We start from the raw sequence: 22,242 nt of genomic DNA on the forward strand, positions 1-22,242 counted from the left end.
TCCAATAATGTCCCTTTGTTTTCCCCATTCAAACACACACACACACACCCCCCCATATATATATATATATATATATATATATATATATATATCTGTACTGTATATATAAATAATCACAATCATTAAGCAATGATTGTGATTTAAAGGTGTTTTAAACTGTAATGTTATTTATTTCCATAGAAAAGTTACTTGAGAATATTCATAAAGAAAGAAGAAATGTTGAATAGTTAGGATTTAATTTTCTCCTGTCTTAAAAAAAGAACACAGGTTTTTCATATAAGATTTGTACAAAATAAAGGCATTACACAAATATATTGATGTTATTTAACAGTTTTACATTCTGAATAAAAACAAAGGAAGAACATCTGCTAAAAATACACGATAAGCCCCAACTTTGGTACATTCATTCATGATATTTGGTTTTGTCATGTAATAAACACATTCAATGCAGTCCTTTAAAAGCCAAAGCAAAAGGTTATTTGGTATCTTCTAGATTGTGTAGGACACCTTTTTGTTTGCAGGCTTCATTTTATTCTGTGTCTTTACATTAAACTGCTCCTTCAGGATTTGATCAAGCTCATCCTCAGTTATGTTTCTCATATCCAACAAATCCACCCCTTCCTCAGGTTTGTAGGTGACCTCACTGTAGATCCAGCCAATCAGAGCTTTGAATCCTGTCGGTGTTTGCAGGGAGCAGATGGACTTGTTAGTGAACAGAGAGGCTGGATTTGTTTGAAGTGTGTGGCTTTTTTCTGCAAAATGTTCTGGATCTCGAGGCTGCAAGGTGAAGCAGAAGATCTGATATGTTTGCTTCCTGTTCACCAGGCTGGATTTGGCAAATTCTGGATTGAGAACCTTTGGTGTCCTGCCTGTCTTCTCCAGGTTCCACGTGTCCTCCTTTTTGGTAAGTCGAAACACCCCTGCTGCCTGCGGTTGGTCCTTTCCAGAGATGAGCTCCAGTGGCTCCCAGATCTGAGACGAGACCCCAAAGCTTACATCTGCTATATAAGCCTTCCCATCAATTTCAACCTTGTTGATGAGATGATTCTCCCCAGGTGGAAAGTCATTGGTGATAGTGTTGAAAACTCTGCCACCCAACATTGTGGAATTGAAGCCCATTTCTCTCAGCACCCATCCAAACAGGTAGTTGTTCTCAAGGCACCAGCCTCCACGGCTGCTCCTCACCACCTTATTGAAAATAGTCTCCAGGTCCATGGTGATCCACTCTCCACAGTGAACGCTGAGGTTTTCAAAAGGGATCGACATGACATGCAGCTTGTGGATGGACCTCAAAGTTGCGAGATCCATTTTATCAGAAGGGCCACGGAAGCCTATTCTTTGGAAGTACTCCTCCAAATTCATCTTACCTGTAAAATGTAAGATGTTAGAGTTATTTATTAAGTCAAATTTACACACGTGAAAATGTGCACACTCAGTTGGAAGCGCTCCTGTTTTAGCTTATAGTTTGTTTCTGTTTTTAGCAACTATGTAACGTACACATCTTCCAAAATACAACCCACAACAATGAACAAAGTAAAAACTATTTAGCCTTACCTCAGCCAAGCAGTCAGAACTACTGAAGAACTTCCGACTAGTACGGCGCTGAGATATGATATATGGCAGCGATTGAATTAGTTGATCATTTGCTAAGTCAGAATAACAAAGAGACAGAGTACAACCATGCGCTTGTGCACAAGAACAGTGGCACACCTTGAACTGTAGATTTCCCAAAGCTGCAGACTTTAGACCTGCTATACCCTGAAAGCTGATTGCACCATCAAATCTGATCCAAGGTGCATTGAAAAATAGATGACATATGCAAAAAGTGAATCTCATATACATTCAACACACAGAGATGTAAATCTTTATTTTCTATTGGTTTCTCAGAAAATCCATCCATCCATCTAGTCAGTCAGTCAGTCCTTGCATGGCTGCAATGGCATTACTTTTCTCCAGCAGTCAACAGGCAAGATGCAGGGTACCACTTGGACATGTCATCAGTCCAGTTTTGCAAAGCGATTAAGTACTCAAAACAAAACAAATTTTATTACTTCAATGAATCTTACTGACGTTAATCACGTGAAATGAAACTTTACTGTAAAATGATTTAAAGAGGAGTTGCACATACAAAGGAAGCAGTGAGCTAAACATCGCAGTTTAAGTACAAATTGCCCTTTCTAGTATTTATTCTAGATTAAATATTGACAGTGTGCGTCCAAAAAAAGATTGAGAACTTTCCATCTGGATAGTCAGGAGGATTTGGGCAATCACTTGTTACACAAAGCTATATGTGCAAGCTCACAATAGAACTCTTTCTGGCACAATCATCAGTAGTGTGCAGGTTTCAGTAGTCTTCAAAAATATGAAATATGCAAACTGAACAGGCCTCAAAATCTGAGCATGAAAATCCTAAACTCTCAGAAAGCATTGAATACTTAAAATGTTAGTCCAGTTTACAACAAAGAAAGGAATAAATCTGTAAAATTAATTAATATATCACTATAAATATGTCAGAAATAATTGCACTTTGAATTTTAAAAGTTTAACTTGAAGATTATGAAAGATTTGATTACTTAACAATTACTCTTCTTATTTTATTGGTATAACACACACAGTTGACCTTTCATTAATATCAGTAGTTTTGCATTTCTTCAAAGTGGAGTTAGGTACAGTACATCAATATGCTACATCTATAAAGCACATTTAAACTTTTTTCAACTAATATATACTAATATATATGATAATGCTATGTAAAACTGTTGGGTTAATGGTTTCCAAACTCTTTTGGAGGCTTTTCAAAGGGTGTAAAATGTTTTGTTGCACACAGGTTTTAATTTGTTCTGCAGCTTTATATTAAACTGTTCCATCAGGATTTGATCAAGCTCATCCTCTGTTATGTTTCTCATATCCAACACGTCCACCCCTTCCTCAGGTTTGTAGGTGACCTCACTGTAGATCCAGCCAATCAGAGCTTTGAATCCTGTCGGTGTTTGCAGGGAGCAGATGGACTTGTTGGTGAAGAGGGAGGCTGGATCTCTCTGGATTCTCTGACTTTTCTCAATGAAATGATCAACCTGTCGAGGTTCCAAGGTGAAGCAGTAGATTGGCTTCGTCTCCTTCCTGTTCACCAGGCTGGATTTGGCAAATTCTGGATTGAGGACCTTTGGTTTCCTGCCTGTCTTCTCCAGGATCCAGATGTCCCCCTTATCGATGAGACGAAACACGCCTGCTGCCTGTGGTTGGTCCTTTCCAGAGATGAGCTCCAGCGGCTCCCAGATCTGAGACGAGACTCCAAAGCTTACATCAGCTATATAAGCCTTCCCATCAATGATAACCTTGTGAATCAGGTGAGAATCAAGAGCACCAAAGTCATCAATGATCCTATTGAAAGCTCTGGAGCTCAATGTTGTGGCATTGAAGCCCATTTCTCTCAGCACCCATCCAAACAGGTAGTTGTTCTCAAGGCACCAGCCTCCACGGCTGCTCCTCACCACCTTATTGAAAATAGTCTCCAGGTCCATGGTGATCCACTCTCCACAGTGAATACTGAGGTTTTCAAAAGGGATCGACATGACATGCAGCTTGTGGATGGACTTCAAAGTTGCAAGATCCATTTTATCAAAAGGGCCATGGAAGCCAATTCTTTGGAAGTACTCCTCCAAATTCATCTTACCTGAAAAATGCAAAGTACTGACACAATTATGTCTCACAGAAATCTGTTGTAGTCATTATAATCTAATTAAGCATATTGTGCTTTCAAAAATCATTCTGCCTTTCACAGTGCAACCATAAATCTCACTATATTTTATAGGGGTATTATAAGCAAACAAGCTAAAAGTACGGTAGTACATAATTGGAAAGTGGAAGAAAAATAATAAATGGTTTTGATTTTTTTTTAACTCAAAAGTGTATGCAACCAAATGTATTTCCCCCCCATGTCAGTACTTTGTTGAACGAGCTTTTACATCATCAATATCAGATTTATTTTTGTTAAGCGATGTTGAAAATAATGTATAATTTTCCTAAGCATCACAGTAATGCGCTACTTTGTGTTGGTCTATCCCAAAGGATCCATATGGTTCTCAACTGTCTGGCATACACAGGTATTTTAAAACTCAGAAATATTACCCAGGATAGCATCTACAGCTGCACAGGTAAAACTAAAATAATAGCCATTAGCATAATAAAAGTCATTAGTATCATTTTATGGTTACAACTAAATCAAGAAAACGTAACCTAAATAAAAACTCGTAGGAATCGACCATCACGAAAAGATGGTACTTGACTACCAGCGCTTAATACACAGTACAACGAGTTCACCGATCGATCTGGAAAACCTTTGTTCAGTGTTTTAAAATGAACTCTTACCTTCAAGGGATGACATAACAGCCTGCAGTTCTGGGAGTGTAGTCGCTGTTTGGTGCTGATAACACAGATAACTGCTTAGTTCTCTAAATGTGAGGCCTCCCTGAAACGTGTGGCTAAGAAAAAAACAAAACAAAAAAAACTCGATTATGACCACTAGAGGGCTCCATAGACTGCCACTTTAAAATAACTAAACAGAGCTTTTTTTCTTTCTACATTTGGTTGCACGCCATAATTTATAGTAATTCAAGGAATTGTGTTATGTTTGAAATGTGTCATACAGAAGTTAGGAGAAGATTCGGGAATTTTCTGTAGTTAAATCTTTAAAATATGTCCACTTTTATTCTGAAAAAATACCAACATTTCCGGTTCCATAAAATATCATTTTATTGAACTAATCAAAATTCGACTTATTGATGATACGATTGAGTTCAGCTGATTAATAATTATGTTCAAAGTGACAAATTTTAATTTTTATATTTTGAACTTATATATATGCAAAACTCGTTGCATACCGCATACCAATACGGCGACAAAATCATAGACCTAGATTACCTAGACACCGCGCGACCGCCATATTGCTAGTGGTAGTTACTGGAGGTTATACTGTAATGTTTAGCTGACTCCCCCATGTTACACTGAGATATAAATCTCCAGCAAGAAGGCCCTTGCTTTTTAAATCCAGGAGTCTTTCCGCACGGAGATTGTATGATCTCTACAGTTACGTGTGCAGGTAACCCAGTTTATCTCACAGTCCAAACGTATCACTGACTGTGTGTGCATATTTACTTATCCTGTGTAGGCCTGTGTGTGTGTGTGTGTGTGTGTGTTTGTGTGTGTGTGTGTGTGTGTGCGTGTGTGTGTGTGTGTTGCTCTCTGATCTCTGTGGACCAATGACTGCTGTTGATGTCTAGCTTGCCCGTTACCTTACAAGGGCAAGCAGGTATAGGCAATAGACTATGCATTGATATAACACCTTATTTTTTAGTATTATACCATTAATTATTATTTTTAGTATAATATATATAATTATTCATTTTATTATTCATTTCTGACGCAACAAAATAACTACAACAAACAGTTTAGCTATGATTTAAGTTAGGTATAATTAAGTGGTTTAATTGAGCACATTTTATTTTTTGTTCCCTACACTATTCAATATCTGTGACATATTATTCCATATTAAAACAATTGAAAAATTCGTCATACAGGTAAAAACAGCAGGTTGTAAGCATAGTTTTGTTTTGAAAGATCTTGCCACTCGCAAAATGGCGAACTCTGCTAGCTAACCGCTTTTACAGGCCAATAACAGCGTCTACACTTCGTACGTCTATGCGTTTCAATGATCGGACGTGAATACGTAACAAACCAGGCAGCTGTACAGGGAAGTGCTCGCCGGACTGCTCTACCTGCTGCTATCAGTACAGGGGGCATTTCTCTCGTTGTGTACCAGTTTTTGAAGAGGTGGGTGGCATTAATTAATATCTGAGCAGATAGCTACGCACATTACAACGGTATGTAGGCTAAGGCTGGGCTGTTGTGCGACTTGGAGCTTTCCAAACAGTAGCAAAAATGTAATGTGATTTACTGCAAAAAATATTTTTCGTGTATCCTTTCAAATTTTGAGGAAAGCTTTAGATTTTCTGCAGTTTTCAGCTTAAAAGTTATGTCACAATATGAGCAAACATAAAGATAATGCAAATATCCAAAAGTTGTTCTTCAACCACGTCCAAGCTACATGGAACTGGAATAAAAAGTATTTTCATATTTGAAGATATGTTTAAAATGTGAGGCATTCATTTTTTATGCAGTGACCATAACTTCTGATATGAGAACTAATTTCACAACATAGAATCAAAGTTAAGGGCAAAGCTAAAGTAGATGTCATTGTCAGACTTATTGTATACTCCATTTAAAACAACAGAAGTGTGACGTGCAAACAAATAATAAAATAAAGACAATACAAGAACAAGTAAAATACAATTAAAATGAACAAAATAACTAGAAACACACTTAGATTTTAAATTCTAAAATTAGCGAGAAACCGGAAAAGAAGGCAGTGGGGAGTTTTCAGAACTGAAGTTGATGGTTCATCATACAGAGCATCACTGTAGTCCAGAATAAGAGGTGATGAAAGGATACAAATAATGAAAGGTGACAGAGTGGTGACCTGTGGGGAACGCCAAAACTGAGGAGTGCTGAAGAAAAGGAATAACTCCCTATGAGGTACAGTTTTAACAAAATTAGAGCTTTATGTTTAAAATCAACATGTTCTAAAATTGATACCAGAATATTTTGATATACAGCATCAAAGGGTTCTGACCACTCTAAAAGAAGCAAAACACCAGAACTATCTCGGTCAACTGTTGGTAGTGATGGCTAGATGCGGTGACATGAATTAAAAACTGTTAATACATAATAACTCTGTCTAGAACTTTACAGACATTTTAACTTTGATATTGCCTTAACTTGGAAAGAGCTAATAGATAAAGGTGTTTTTTTGTGCAGAAATTTAAAACTAATTTTTAGTATGGTTTTTAACGTGGCTGCAATACCAGTTTTAGTAAAGGACTTTCATTAAAAAAAAACAGGATTTTTTTTTTAGCACAAATTTCAGTCCAGTGCCAACTAATGAATCCGAGCAAAAATGTAAAGCCTGGTATATAATGTCTATAACTTGAAAAGATCATTGTTGAAAACAGAGTATGTCAATTTTTCTATTCCGGCCCTTGAGGACTGAAGTTTGACACCCCTGCTCTTAACCTACTCCTCTAAATTTCTCTAATCATCTAAATTCACAGATTGTCGCTCTTGCAATGGAAAGCGAACAGATGGACAAAAATGTGTTTTTATTGACAGGAGGTTGTGGCTATTTTGGATTTCGGTAAGAACAATTTTCCATTTTTTTATCAAAATTATTTAATTTAAGCAAAGTACACTATGCAATTCTGCTTAATGTCCACAAGATGGCATTGTCACGCTGTTTTTTGCTCCAAAGGTGTCTAAGAAAGTCTTTGACTTGGCGTATTTTGTTTATTGAAGTGTTTAGTCAAAGTAGAAGATCTGTATAAGTTTTAATGAGATTCATATTTATTTGTTTATTTGCAGCCTTGCATGTGCTCTGCATAAAAGAGGAGCCAGAATCACACTATTTGACACCGTTCCTCCACTCCAAGAACTTCCTGAAGACATGATGTTTATGCAAGGAGATATTTGTGAATATGAACAAGTTGAGAAGGCCGTGTTTGGTGTAGATTGTGTGTTTCACATTGCCTCTTATGGGATGTCTGGTAGAGAGCAGCTGAATAGACACCTGATTGAGGCAGTCAACGTTCAGGGGACGAAGAACATCCTGAGGGCTTGTGTGGAGAACGGAGTATCAAGGTTGGTTTACACCAGTACTTTCAATGTGGTTTTCGGAGGCCAAGTGATAGAGAATGGCGATGAAAGTCTTCCTTATCTGCCGCTCCACCTTCATCCCGACCACTACTCTAGAACCAAGTCCCTGGCGGAGATGGCGGTGCTACAGGCAAACGGAGCAGCTCTGTTTGGTAGCCCTGGGGTGCTGAGAACCTGTGCCCTGCGCCCAGCAGGTATCTATGGGCCTGGTGAGCAGAGGCACCTGCCTAGGATAGTTAGCTACATAGAGAGGGGGATCTTTAGGTTTGTTTATGGTAGTCCCAGCAGTTTGGTGGAGTTTGTCCACGTGGATAACCTGGTGTCTGCCCACATGCTAGCTGCAGAGGCTTTAACTTCAGAGAAGCAGCATCGCTCTGCTGGCCAGGCTTACTTCATTTCCGACGGCAGGCCGGTCAATAACTTTGAATTCTTCCGACCTCTGGTAGAAGGCTTAGGCTACCCTTTCCCAAAACTCCGCCTCCCCATCTCTATCATCTACCTGTTTGCCTTTCTCACCGAAATGATTCACCATCTCATCGGCCCGTTCTACAACTTTCAGCCCCTGCTAACGCGCACCGAGGTGTATAAAACTGGAGTTACGCATTATTTCAGCATGGCAAAGGCCAAAGCGGAGCTGGGATATGAGCCGCAGGAGCACAACTTGGACGAGGTGGTGCAGTGGTTCAAAAGCAGAGGCCACGGCAAGAGACTTCACGGCTCCGGCTTCAGGAGATTAATACTCAACTTCCTGTTTGTTTCTGCTTTTACTGCTGTGGTTTTGTCGTTTCTGCCGGTTGCTGGCAGCTGGTGAAAAGCTCTTCAAGCTGCAATCAGTCAATCAAAATAAACTTATACAGCAAAGTGTAACACAAAGTGCTTCAGATGCTTAATGAAGAAACAGATTCTTTGCTTTTTATGTTTTAATTGATTTAAAATCTTTGCAGAAATCAATTATGTGTTTCATTTGAAGCTAAAAAAAGAAAACTCTGGGACCAACCTGTCTTTGTTGCTTGTAATTACTCAAACAACACTACCTCTCTCTGTTTTCATTCAGCCGATGGGGATAAAGATTCATAATTACATGTTTTATTGATATACTTTAACAATATTATTAGAAGTTAATGCAGTCTGACAACTGTGATCAACATTCATTGTTTTTTTTAAAGTCAAACTCAGAATATTAACAATGTTTTAGGAATAAAAATATAATTTTGTATACTTTCTTACATTAAAGTTATGCTCTCTCAGAAGGAGGTATTGATGGTAACTCGAAGCAATAAGCAGGATTTCCTTGGAAAGATTGCTTTTACAACTTTGACTGTACTGTGTTAGAAACAGGGCTGAGTTACACTGTATGTAATTGGATCTGAATGTGACTTTATTGGATTATTTTGAACTGAACTTGGACCAAATTAGATTCTATGCTTCTGCAGATGAATTGGATCTCATTGTAAAGTACCTTAAGGTAACTTTTGTTACACTTCCACACTATAAATAAACAGAATTAATTTGTTTGTGCAGTGTAGTACTTACTTTTAGCGGCCATGTCCTTACAGCTAATGGAAACAGAAATGTGATGTTACGCTCTACTCTACATTGAAACGCTGCTAACTTGACCGTTGATCAGCAGAAAGCCATTGACAACCTGAGTTTTCACAAAATACTTAGTTGGAAAGTTGTAGAAAAGGTCCACTAGCAACAAGGATAAGCAGTTGCTAGTGGACTGAAAGGATTTTGAGGCAAAGCCTATTCAGCAGGTTGAGGGATATTCATAAGGCGTTGACAGCAATTGGAGTCAGAGAGTCAAGAACACCAGACTAAAGTATCCAGGAAATGATACAACTGTCACATTCCTTGTGTTAAGTCACTCCTGAACTACAGGCAAGATCAGAAGGAGTGTTGCTTAGTGGTCCAAAGTCTTCTTCTCAGCTACATTTTATATTTCATTTAAAAGGTAGGCCTAAAATCTGGATGAACAATGGCGAGTCACAGAATCCAAGCTTCTTCAGAGCCAGTGAGAAGTTTTCACAGTCAGTGATGATCTGGTGAGTCGTGTCATCAGTTGGTGTAGATCCATTCACTTTCATCAAACCCACCAGGAAATCTTAGACCAGCTTTAAGCTAGTCTGACAGACTTTTTGAAAATGCTTATTTAATTTTCCTGCTGTACTTATCAGTGAACAACACTGGCAAAAAATACTAATATCTGCTTTAATAGTCACTCTGCCGGACCTAAACGGAACAAACAATCTGTGGAGTTTTGTTAAGATGAGAGACTTCTGACTGAAGTACACAGTTTAGCAAAATGGACTGCCTTAAAGCCTCAGCATAAGCACAACTTAATTTTTCCACAGCACTGATGAGGTCTTGTAGGTAAAAGGAGCCCAGTCTAAATATATGCCAAGATATATTAATCAAAGCTAACAGAAATATAAGCTTGAAATATACATATTAAATAAAATAACATGTTTCACTTTTTGATTTCATTTACTGAAATTGACTTGGGAACAATTTTCTGATGCATTTGATATGTGTAGCCTAATATAGCATTATAGTTTGGTAACAGGCGCTAAATGAATTTTTAGCGCTTGTTTTCAGATAAATCGTGCAATAGAGAAATAAAAAAAAGCAGAGAAACTCCTGTTGATCTCTGTTGAGTGAACGGCATTTCTGCTGCAGGAGGACTCGGACCAGGTGAAGCATGCTTTGTGGCGTATTTCAGTCTGCACAGGATGAATGCAGATGTCCCCTTCTCTCTAAACTATTCTCTTCAGACTCGGGCAGCCCCTTGCTGAGTTGGTCGCAATCATTGTTTCTCTGCAGCATTAACCACATTCCAGAGAGGCGCATCGCATCCCGTCTCCTTCCCCACATTCCAGAGAGGCGAACGAGTCCCCCGCGTAAACACGCCTTTAAATTCAATTCCTCTGCTCTCACTGCACACATACCAGAGTAAGAAGCATATGTGTGGAATATGGGATTATCCAACACCGTCTAGTTTCCACTGAAGCGGCTGTAAGGGAAATCTAGAGGAAAAACCAACAAGGAGAAATTCCTCCGCGCAGCGCGCCATTGACTGTAAAGACCTTTCAAGTTAACAAAAACTGAAGTTGACAAACGCGTCGCTGTCGGCTGATACTGTGAGAAAGAGTTTGGTTTTCGGCGCTGGGGGGGAAGCGGAAGGGGACGATGCGGCTTGCGGTGCGGGTTTGCGCCTCGGCCGGCGGTTTTGCGTGAAGGAGCGACGGCTGCGCGGCGGCGTTTTGTTTTGATTTCCATGTGAAACACAATTAGAGCTCCGTGGAGCGCAGCGCACTTTCAACTTGTTTCTCGCCTCTGGAGCGCAACATGGAGCATTATGAGGAGGACCTGGGACTCCGGGCCGCTACCCTGATGGAGGACCTTTCTCTGTACGAAGCCTACAAAGACGGGATGTACAACGCGAGGAGGGACTTGGTGATAAACCCAGATTTGGACTTCTCCGCTCCGGCGGTGGCGGGGCTGAAAACCAAGCCGATGAATGGTACCTCTGTGCTCCACCAGCAGCATCACACTTTGGAGAATTTCACGCCGGGGAATAAAGTGTACAACGCGGCTCCTGTGCGTCCCGTGAACTGCAGCCGGCCGGTTCCCGTGGATTTCTGCGCCCCTCAGAGAGACTCTCTGTACAGTGAGGAGGGCTGCTGCACCAAATCCGAAGTGGCTCTGCCGTGCTACTCTGGCACGTCCGAGAGGCACCGGAGGTACTCCTTAGAGGTGCAGGGCCACAGGTACAGCACCGGCTCCACCTTTGATGGAGTGCCTCTCAACAAAGCGGTGCCGCTGCCCGGCAACAGGTGCAACAGTGTCTGCATAACCAGCAGCCACGACGGGAGGTACGGCGCCGCCAGTCCCCGCTCCAGCCTGGCATCGTCTCTGTCCTCTCAGGAGCAAAGCAAGCATGCCAGCCCACGATCGAGCATCAGCAGCCCGCGCACCAGCCTGGTGGTACCGGGTCAGGATAGGTACACCAGCCCCAGGTCCAGCTTGGTTCACTGTGAGGGCAACAGCATCCTCAGCCCTCGATCCAGCTATGCAAGCACGGCCAGTGACACGAGCAAACACTCCAGCCCCCGGACCAGCCTCAACAGCTGCGACTGCTGCAGCAAGCCCAGCAGCAACCGAACCAGCGGCATCAGCATGGGCTACGACCAGAGGCACACCAGCCCCAGGTCGAGCACGGCCAGCCAGTACTCCTTCACCACCAGCCCGAGATCCAGCTACTCTGACTCACGGTACGGGCCTGTGGTCAACCATGACCTGGAGGGGTCCATGATGCTGCACGCTGCGCCGCTGGCCAGTCCCCGCTCCAGCATCTGCAGCCAGGACGGGAGTGCCAGGCCGGGGACTGCGGCGAACTGCGTGGTCAGCCCGCGGTCCAGCATCTCCAGCCACAGCTCCAGAAGCTCCCGCAGCTCCCGGGGGTCAATGAGCACCTACCCGGACCTGCAGATGCCCTCGCCCAGGTCATCCATGCTGGGCAGCGGTCTAACCGAGGACACCTTACTGCAGGAGTTCGGAGACTCTAACGGGGCTCAGATTCGCACCCGTCTGCAGACGGTGTCCGAACCGCAGCCGCAGCTGGCTCAAGCGGGAGGGACGGTGGAGATAAGCGCCGGCTCGTCGTTCTCCTTTAGCTATGGCGTGTCGTCAAAGACGGCCTCTTCAGGGCAGAGGTATAAGTTACCTTACCAGGTGACCCCCAGCCGAGAGAATGGGCCGAGCCAGGCGGAGAAACGGCTGGAGGCGCTCACCTTGGAGCTGGAGAAGGAGTTGGAGATGCACATGAAAAAGGAATACTTTGGTAGGTTTGTTGACTTTTTGAGAAACAAGTAATTTATCTATCAGACACTGTAATTATTTATCTAAGTTAGAGATGCGCCAATAATCAATAACCTTAATATTCTCCTATCTGATTAATTTCTTGTTAAATAAATCAATCAAACATAATCCAGGTATTTTTTTATTCTTTTTGGTTAATAAAGACATCAATCAACAATAAACATAAACACCTTCAAAAGATAATGGCCTACGTCATTTTTTGCCAAAAGATTTTTTTTTTTGTTCCCTAGAACATGTTTTGGAAAGAAAGAGGTGATTACTTTTGCCGAAAAGTATTTTTGGCAAAAAATGCCATTATTTTATGAAGGTAAATATATGCTTTTGATCTATAAGGGGAAAATTTTAATTCCTTATTTTATCAGTGAGCAAAGAGCACATTTTTTTCTTTGTTGTGTGCAATGTTTACAAAATGTGGAATCAAATCTGAAAGTAAACCAGAAAATCTGTATTAAGCAGGAAAAACCTGATTGGGGCATCTCTAATTATACCTTTTTGTTTTTATTTTGTCAGAGTTTTTCAGGAAATCAAAAAGTTTATTCTTCAGTTATGTTTCAATTCTACTTTTATTTGCATGGGGTGTGAACAAGGAGCTTAAAACAGTCATCAGACAGAGATTCAGACAAGCTGTTTTGATGAAGTTGCTTTACAGATTAGAAATCTGATCAGAGGTGAACAGGCCCAGTCCAACAGGTTGCCAGTAAAGTTAAATCATAATTATGAAATGATGATGAGACCTTATTCCTGTGCATGCAAAACCTACCAGATTTGATACTATAAAGGAAGCAAAGCCATGAAACATCCGTAACGTATTTCAATGTTGACAGTCGCTACTAAAACCTGGAATTTCACTGATTTTAAGCAAGGTTTCTCTGTGGCTGTCAGAGGGTATTTATAGGCAGTCCTTTTCTTCGAAGTCTGTTTGCAGCATGCTAATGCTACATCACCATTAACAGGTCACCCCCTGGCTGATAAGAGTCGCTTTGTAGGGCAGTGCTAATGTCTTGGCAGAGCTAACATTTGCAGAAAACGGCACTGCGCTGAATGGAGCCCTCTGTTCTGGCAGAGCACACACCCTTCTGTCATTTGGAGCAGTGTGGTTGGGGTTTGTTGAAAATCAAGTGCACTTTGGGAGTTACTGAACAGGAGTGAGGGCAAGCCAAGCTCAAAGCAATCCCCTTGGTGCCATCTGAGAGACATTTTTGGACTAATCGCATTTGCTGTTTAAATAACCACCTTCTCTTTCCTTTTTTCTGAACTAAAAAAATGTGTTTTTGCCACGCAGTGCGCTATCATGACACTTTGTCTTTCAAATATGTTAGGATTGCTGAGAAAGTTCCAGTCTACCTTTAGAGTTTGCAGACAGACAAATGGTTGCAGTGAGAAAACAGTGGCTGGTTCTGTTGCCTGTGCACTTGCTCGGAGTGAGCCGAGACAGCTGTGGATTTGTTCCAGAAGAGCAGGTGAAAGCAGGGAGATGGAAGACAGGAGGGAGGGCTGGGAGGAGGAAGAGCTGAGGAGATAATGGAGGTGGTAATAGATAGAGATGGATAGAGAAAGGAGGAGGGAGGGAGAAGAATGCAATCAGACGCTCCTCAGTTTGAGCCCAATAGAGACAGCTCTGTTTCTGTAGCGACAGTGTAGAAATTGATCGCCGGGGCTTCTTTCAGGGGGCCCCAGCGATGCCTGCCAGTGGTCCCGCTCTGCCTGCTCCGTGCTGCCGGCTGGCCCTTGTGTGGCCTCTGTTTGTTGTGGTTGCAGAGGAGCTGTGAATCAACAGCTGGGCCCGATGGAAGCTTGCAAATGAAGCAGCAGAGTGAGGCCCGCTCCACCCCTCCTCTCCAGCAGCCCCACACACCACCCCAACTCCCCCGCAAAAGCCCTTCATTAACCAGCCAGTGGGGAGTCGGGCAGCACCAGACACTTGGCACACGATCTTGGCTGGCGGGCCAGACATAGTTAGTGGGGGTCAAGTCTGATCACCTGCCCAGAATTATAATGGCAGTAGTCATGCACATGCTTGACACACACATGCTGACTTGTGGACAACAGCATGCAGTGTGGTTGCTGCACTGAAGCCTCAGATATGCTGCATGTTTGAAGAGCTCACTACCATTTATGCAAAGTTGCAAATAAAAAAAACCCCATGAGGATAGTTGTTCTTTTATATTTACTTAAAATGTAAATATGATATCTTCATGTTGCAATATTAGGCTACATTAGTTCTGATAGATAGCATGTATAAACTAAATAGTCTTAGTGTTTCTTAAATCAATTTAAAGGCACCCTTTCATTCCTTTCATCTGTATTACAAATATAAGTCTGGCTGAAACGATTAATCGGATTAATCGTGAATAATCGATTACTGAAATAATCATTAAATAATTCTATAATCAATTAACCGTTAACTGGAGAATACAGATTCCAAAAGGCCATTTGCTGAAAGAACAACATATTCAGAGGATTAATTCAGATAAAACTGTACAAAAAATATATTTGCACAAGAAAAAATATTTTGTCTATAAATTTGTTATAACTAAAGTTTGTCAAGTGGCACAGATTTATTTCACCTGGTTCAAATTCTGGAAAGTATAAAGGTCCCCTCACCAGTTTGTCAGTATTTTAGATATTTAAAACAAAATAAATAATCAATAATTATCAATATTGACTGATATGAAATACTTATATCCCTCAACCTAGTCAAACCTCAGGTGTTACAGTGCACTTAATCTGCTTTTTCCACTTTTTTTCCCTTGAACATACATCATGTGTTGTAAGAAAACATCTGTAGAGATTCTATTTTATTTAGCAGCAATGCAGTAGAAACAAAACCTGACGCTGCAGAAGTTCTCAGAGTTCTTATTTTTGGTCTGTAAGAAGCCAAAATCTCACAGGATGGCTGTTAAAGTTTGATGAATCAGGCTGCGCAAGTCTGCTTACAACCCACAGCACATACACCGTTTTTGGTCAAAGTAACACAATCTTTGTAAGACTCTAATCATATATTCCAATAACATTACATAATCCCAAGCTGTGCCGTCATTACATCCAGTTAGTTGGAAAGAGTTTCCTCTGTTTGATCTCCAGTATTAGATTTCAGTGATATTTCCTTTTTCCCCCAGAAAGGCTCAGCTACCAAATACATGTGGATCTGACACCAATAAAGCTTTCTCACAAGAATAGTACGCTGACGTTGAGCAGGGTGCTTTCTGCCAGACTGCCATCTGAAACATAGACATTACGGCTGGGAAAGCCACAAATGTATGTTGCGTTAAGTGATGGTGTTTTATTTTTAACCATGGAGTGCACGCTGCATCCTGTCCCTGCCAAATCTACATGTTCTGACATGGGCACATGAGAGATCCTGCATCCTGTTTTCCAATGACTAACAAAGAGCGCTCGGGAGATTTCCCCCCTGTCCTCTAAGACCATAACCACATCCTCACTTCAGAGACGCTCCAGGATTTATTGCATGTGGGACAATAAATCACGTTTACTGTTAATGTTTACAAGTTGACGCGTGAAAATTCAAAAGTCTTGCTAGCACATGGTGTGGGGTTGTTAAGTAACAGCAGCAGCAGCAGAGCTTCAGCTAGATGGAAGAAAGATGTGGAGGTAATTCGATGGAGCTGTGTAAATAAATCATCCTCTTCTGTTTAGTTGTTAGAGTCAAAGCCAAAGAGTCATGGTGGGAGATCGTTTGCCACGGATTATTCATTCAATGAAGCCATACACAAGAATAAAATATAATAGGATCCATATCTCTAATGCAGTGCCTTGCAAAAGTATGCGTAACCTTTGAACTTTTCAACACTTTGACATGCTACAACTTCAAAGCTGCCTGTAATTGAGAAGTGGAAGGAAAATAATACATAGTTTTCAACCCCATAAGTCAGTGCTTTGTAGGACATCATTTTGTTGCAGTTCCGACTGTAAATCTTTTGGGTTATGTGTCTTCTACTAAAGTGCATACGCTGTCACTTAGACTGGTTGGAAATGTCTATATGTATCAATTTTCAATTTTTGCCTAAATATAAGTCTGGACTTTGACTGGGCCATTCTAAAACACGAATATCCTTTAATCTAAACCAAAAGTCTGTAACCTGTGGTTCCAGAGCCACAAGTGGTCCTTTGGACTTTCCAAAATAGCTAAAAATTATTTAGAAGTTTTTTAAATATAGATAAAAAAAAAACCAAATGCAGGCCTTTTTTTCATGAAACATTGCATTGAATTTCCACAAAAAATTGACACCACATTTACTTTTAGATCTATTTTCTTGTCATTATGTTGGCAACTACAGTATATACGTTTATTTATTTATATATTTTCTGCGAATTAACATCCCATAGAAGAAAATGTGTCCATCCTATTTTTTGCAAAAGTGTTTTTTATTTTTTATTTATTTTAAGACAACCCAACAGAAAAAACAGTGCAGACCCCTGACCTAGTCATTTTGTTGTAGTTCTGGTTGTGTGTGTAGGTTTTATTTTTTGTCTTGCTGAAATATAAATTCCTTTCTTAGTCTCAAGTCTTTTGTACTGAATTCTTGCTAAAGTAAGTCATAACATGATTCTGCCACTTCCATGTCTCACCTTGGGGAAACATACAAGTGGCAGCTAAGTCATTTAACGGCCAGATTTATGGTAAATAACTAATATTTTCTGTCCTCCTCGTCTCTGGAGCTGTAATTTTAGGTGGGCAGTCATGTCTTGGAACGCTTACAGCTCTGACATGCCCTTTCCATTTTTAGATGATGGATTCAGGAAAGCTCTGTTAGATGTTCAAAGCTTGGTATTTTGTTTGATAACCTCACCTGCTTTAATCTTCTCCACAACTTTATCCTTGACCTGTCTGCTGTGCTCCCTGGCTTGTGATGTGGTTTGTTCACTAATGTACTCAACTAAACCTCTGAGGCCTTCACAGAACAAAATATTTATAGTAAGATTAAGTTACACACAGGTGGAATCTATTAGCTAATTAGGTGACTTGCAAAGGAAATTGGTCAGATGTGAGGATAAGAATAAACGTCTCATCTCCCCTCTTTTCAGATTTACGTATATTTGGAAAAATAATTGTTAATCATGTGCAAATTCAAAAATTTTATTCATAAATATGCACAATAACATAAAACTTTGGGGATAAAGCACAGCGAGTTTATTTTGGGATCATTGTTGATTCACATGTGATGTAATCCAGATAATCATTGATTTTCCTTCTTTACCCTTTTGGCCTGCAGCCTTTGGCCTGTGAGGCACCAGCCAGTGACAAGGAAGCCTAAAATCAGGGTGATTAATTCAATTTCACAACCAATAATTGTCTAAATTGCAACTAATCTACAATATGCTAAATTACTCTTAGCATGTTGCACATCAACCACATGATTTTCGTAGCCATCAACAACCTTCTGGTATAATTTTGGCTGCATTTTTGACCATTGTCCTTGGTAGGATTGATAGCTAAATTAAATTGGCTTGTTCCTGGTACAGAAATGACTTTCAAGCACAGTCCTCACATTTACAAGACATTTGAGATTAAGGCCATGCCAAAATCATTCATACTTGCCTGCTTTGTCCACTAAATCACAAGTTTTAATGTGTTTGTGTTCATTGTCCTGTTGGAAAGGGTTTTTGTTGAAGTTTCAAACTTATAGCCATTAGTTTTATGTGAAGTTAATAAATTTGTCTCCTCACTTGTTGAGTGCTCCAGAGCAATGTCACCAAAATAGACCCACAACATGATTTTAACACCATCACCACCATGCTTCACAGTTAATACGATATTAATAGTGAACATTGTAACCAATGTGTCGTCTATTAGAGGGCAGCTGGGTGGTAGTAGCTGTGTGTGTCAGCAGAACAAAACCCCAAACAGATTTAAAACTCATTTATAGAAATGGCCTTCCCAATTTCTGACTTCAAGCCCATTGATGACACACACAAAAAAATAAGGGTCCACCAAAGTCAAATGAGCTTTACCATTCCTTCTACAAAGAATGGTGAAATCTCCAGACAAAATTATGCCAGAAGCTTGTTGATGCTTACAAAATCTCTGCATCAATGACATCCAAACTGATGATGAGTGTATATAATCTTCTGGGTTTCGTTGTTCTTATTGTGACGTAATCCAATCCTTTGGTAATCTGTATTTAAAAGGTCTGTGTTTGGTGCCGTTTTACTTTTTGAAGCCAGATGGGAGCAGTAATGAATTGGAGGAAGGAGTGTTAATTTAGCCACTGTCAGTTTTAGTTTAGTATAATTGGTTTGCAAGTTCAGTCAGTTCATCCAGATGCTGACTCTCTGGTGCTTGCGTGGTCGAAACATCATCTTTTTGTTTGTACACATATGATACTACTCTGAAATACTGCACACAAGTGGACTGTTGTATTGAATTTTTGGTGCTTTCTGTTATTCATTCATTTCTTATAAACATTAAAGCAGGAAACACATGTTCCAACAGTGTTTCCACGTCTGTTTTCAGCTCATCGAAGTAATGAAAAAATTGAATTAAGGTTTGTTTTGTATCTAATTTAACGCAACTTTCACTGGGATTGTTGCGAAATAATTACCAGCTCCACAACATCATCACTGGCACTGTGCACATGCTTCAAATGCATTCTGAAAAATCTGTATTTCAATGATAAATGCATGTATTTATTTCCTCACATGAGGGGAGGGGCGTTGGCGTTCAGATCCCCTGTTGGGATCTTGTACGATGTTGCATCCTGTGGGTACTCTGACCCAAGACTCACCCCATCAAGGCTCTGACCCTGCACTCGCTGAGGAATGTGACCTCAATGAAGGTTGTCTTGTGTTAGAGAGATTTTAGATCGTTAAGCTTCTGCTGCTGCTGTCTATCAAACCGTGTGAGACACTGCTTTCTTGTTTGCTAACTGAAGATGACAGTAGTTTGTGGAGCCAGTTACTTTGTGGGGGACGGTGGATGGTTTTTGTCTGTAGGTTCAACAGAGCATCATCACCCAGTGTCTGGCAAAAACACCTATATGCATAGACATCTGTGTAATAGATGTAGGTGCATCTCAATAAATTTGAATATTATTGAAATGTGTATTTATTTTTATTTAATCGTTTAAAAGAAATACTCACATAGAACAATGTACTTTTTTTGTGTAACTTTTGAAAATTCCTAGAAATCAAAAGGGATTTTCTGAGGAAATTTGTTCTAGTCAATGTGGCTTAAACATAAGATCTCAGTTTTTTTAATACTATGACCAATTTCTGATTTAATTATTTTTTTCTAATTTTTGTCATAAAAATAAATTATAAGTGACAGAAAATATTTTCTAAAAGCAGCGTTTTTTTCAGCCATCCCTTCTTTGAGTTGTATGACAGAATAATAGGCCCAGACTATGAGACTTTTCACTTAATTACAAGAGTATGGTCATAATATTAAAAGAAAAATGGCACAATTTTACTAGAAGTCCTAAAATTAAGAGAAAAAGTATTTTCAATAAGAAAAAAGCACAACCTGATGTGACCAGTTCAGTCTGTGGTTTTCTTCAAAATAGTCATTTACTCAAAAAAGTCTACTCATAATTTGATGTTGATGTGTTAAAAGATGAAGTATCACTTCACTAGATGCTCAACATTCCTCATATAAATTTTTTTTTTTTTTTTTGTAGGTGTTCTTAAAAAATACTATTTTCCTGTCCTAACATTGCAACTATATTCTTGTAAAATTATGACATTCTTCTTGTAGTTAAGAAAAAAATTAAAATTGTAGTCTGGCCCTAACACTCCATCATGTAGTTAACATAAATTCAAAGTCCAAATAAATAGAAGATGTAAAGCACAGTTGTCAAACAAGATGGCGGCCCTGGGCGTGCTGATGTCACTCTGAACTATAGAAATCCAAGAAGCTTTCAAAAAGTCAGTTTTCAAATAGTAAGAATTTGATTAATCTCAAGGCTGAAGTTAGTCTACCACACTTTTACCTTCCACTCAACTTTCCATTAATATGCTTTGGGATCAATGTGAGGGCCGTTACTTAACATTTTGGTATGAAAAGTCTTTTTTGTTGTTCTTATGTTATACAATTTTTGAAGAAAGTTACCTCTGGGTTAAGCAATACAAATACAAGTTTTCACTCAGTTTGTAAGGAAAGTATGTTTCCCTTTTTTATATAATTGCTGCAATAAATCAACTTTTTAAATATATTCTGTTGTCAAGATGCACATTAGTGTCTTCAGATTTAGAGGATTTTGATTTAGTTAGATTAACTTGATATGTTTGATGTGCTAGGCTGAATATTTTTAGTTATATTCTTTGTGAAATTTAAGGTAAAAATGACTCTCTGGCTAATCAGTTTGACATTTGTTGTAAAAATGAAAAGTACAGGAACATTATCTTCCAGCCTTTTCTTTTTGGAATGCACCTCTCATCCACATTGTTTCCTCTCAAGGCTTTTTTATGTAACCTTCCGCTTTCGTCAAGTCGTCTGCCTTCTAACAGTATGATGTAATGCATGGAAATGACAAAAGGGAGCCTTGTACAGTCAGAGTCTCAATTTATTCATGAAATATTTCTTCTGATTTAACATTCACACTCCCTCCCCTTTTCAGCAGAGCTGCATGTCTAGAACAATTTGTTAAAATGTATGTTTTAATGACAAACCTATGAATTTCCTAATTCTGTTTGCCTTCAAAGGCGATGAGAAGCACAGAAAGCTGAGTAATAATTGTAATAGTAGCAATAAAGACATCTTCCCATTGTCTAACAACAAAGAAGTCGGGGATGACATTATTGCACATCCAGAAATTCTTCTTCATGTCTGTATTGTGACAGCTGCACTGTGTTTTGCTGTCTTATAAAGCTTAATCTCTTTATTCTGCTGCTTTTTCTGAGAATATACATAACAGACAATAACAAAGCCGTTGTCTATGACAGGTATCTGCGTGAAATGTGGGAAGGGTGTGTACGGGGCCAGCCAGGCATGCCAGGCCATGGGGAACCTCTACCACACCAACTGCTTCACCTGCTGCTCATGTGGTGAGTAACACGCCGACCTGTGTCATATTGCAAAAGTTTTTTGCAATTATTTTATTGACGCTTTAATGGACTTTAAAACTACAGTGTCTGCAAATAAATGAAGAAAATGGGTAAGAGTTACTGAATCCAAAATGTTCTGATTCAGTATTCGTCATACCTGCGGGGCTTCCAGCTCCATCCCTACAAACTCTGCTTTGTGTTTACAAATGGAGCTAGCGTCACACTTTTCTGCCTTCTCTGTGAACAATTTTCATCCAAGAGTTATTAATTATTCACTGGTCTTTTTACTATAGTGATTTATTCACTATAGTAATGAAGAACTGTAGAAAGGTACATAATTCCTCACCGCAGGAAACATTCTGTGAACTAGTTGAACAGAAATATTAACAATATGCAACTGTATTTCTGTATAAAGCACAGCAACAAACGTCTGCCCAATCAGACAGCTCCGTCGAAATAGTTCGAGTTGGGCAGGCGGATAACGCTCTGCGAACAAAATGAAGCAATTTTCACCAAGTGTTTGCGCAATTGAGAGACGAATTTGGCACCTCAGATGAGGCATGTCAGCCAAAAGAGACAAAAACAACTTTTCAT

At 39.8% G+C, this 22,242-nt stretch overlaps 4 protein-coding genes across 5 annotated transcripts in view; 2 read left to right on the plus strand and 2 right to left on the minus strand.

Moving 5' to 3' along the window:
- Positions 1 to 217: 217 nt before the first annotated feature.
- LOC116718491 (arylamine N-acetyltransferase, pineal gland isozyme NAT-10-like) lies at positions 218 to 1,717 on the minus strand. Its single transcript, XM_032560481.1, has one exon. The coding sequence runs from the start codon at positions 1,360 to 1,362 to the stop codon at positions 490 to 492; it is 873 nt and encodes a 290-aa protein (XP_032416372.1). The 5' UTR covers positions 1,363 to 1,717; the 3' UTR covers positions 218 to 489.
- On the plus strand, positions 805 to 9,281 carry sdr42e1 (short chain dehydrogenase/reductase family 42E, member 1). Of its 2 annotated transcripts, XM_032560479.1 has the most exons (4): positions 805 to 904; positions 3,189 to 3,347; positions 7,167 to 7,249; positions 7,474 to 9,281. In XM_032560479.1, the coding sequence occupies exons 3-4, from the start codon at positions 7,182 to 7,184 to the stop codon at positions 8,573 to 8,575; spliced, it is 1,170 nt and encodes a 389-aa protein (XP_032416370.1). In that variant the 5' UTR covers positions 805 to 904; positions 3,189 to 3,347; positions 7,167 to 7,181; the 3' UTR covers positions 8,576 to 9,281. The 2 variants fall into 2 exon arrangements, with proteins under 2 accessions (XP_032416370.1, XP_032416369.1); XM_032560478.1 differs by lacking the exons at positions 805 to 904; positions 3,189 to 3,347 and adding an exon at positions 5,702 to 5,829.
- LOC116718490 (arylamine N-acetyltransferase, pineal gland isozyme NAT-10-like) lies at positions 2,081 to 4,524 on the minus strand. The gene is made up of 2 exons (XM_032560480.1): positions 4,369 to 4,524; positions 2,081 to 3,673 (listed from the first exon to the last, which is right to left on the minus strand). The coding sequence occupies exons 1-2, from the start codon at positions 4,382 to 4,384 to the stop codon at positions 2,796 to 2,798; spliced, it is 894 nt and encodes a 297-aa protein (XP_032416371.1). The 5' UTR covers positions 4,385 to 4,524; the 3' UTR covers positions 2,081 to 2,795.
- Positions 9,282 to 9,394: 113 nt separating the features above from the next.
- The window catches only part of wtip (WT1 interacting protein), a 31,980-nt gene continuing 19,132 nt past the window's right edge, over positions 9,395 to 22,242 (plus strand). Inside the window, exons 1-2 of the mRNA XM_032560477.1 lie at positions 9,395 to 12,607; positions 21,547 to 21,648. Of these exons, the coding sequence (XP_032416368.1) occupies positions 11,113 to 12,607; positions 21,547 to 21,648 (1,597 nt within the window). The 5' untranslated portion in view covers positions 9,395 to 11,112. The remainder of the gene's footprint in view (positions 12,608 to 21,546; positions 21,649 to 22,242) is intronic.

This window comes from Xiphophorus hellerii, chromosome 4 (genome assembly GCF_003331165.1).
Source record: "Xiphophorus hellerii strain 12219 chromosome 4, Xiphophorus_hellerii-4.1, whole genome shotgun sequence".
NCBI lineage: Eukaryota > Metazoa > Chordata > Actinopteri > Cyprinodontiformes > Poeciliidae > Xiphophorus > Xiphophorus hellerii.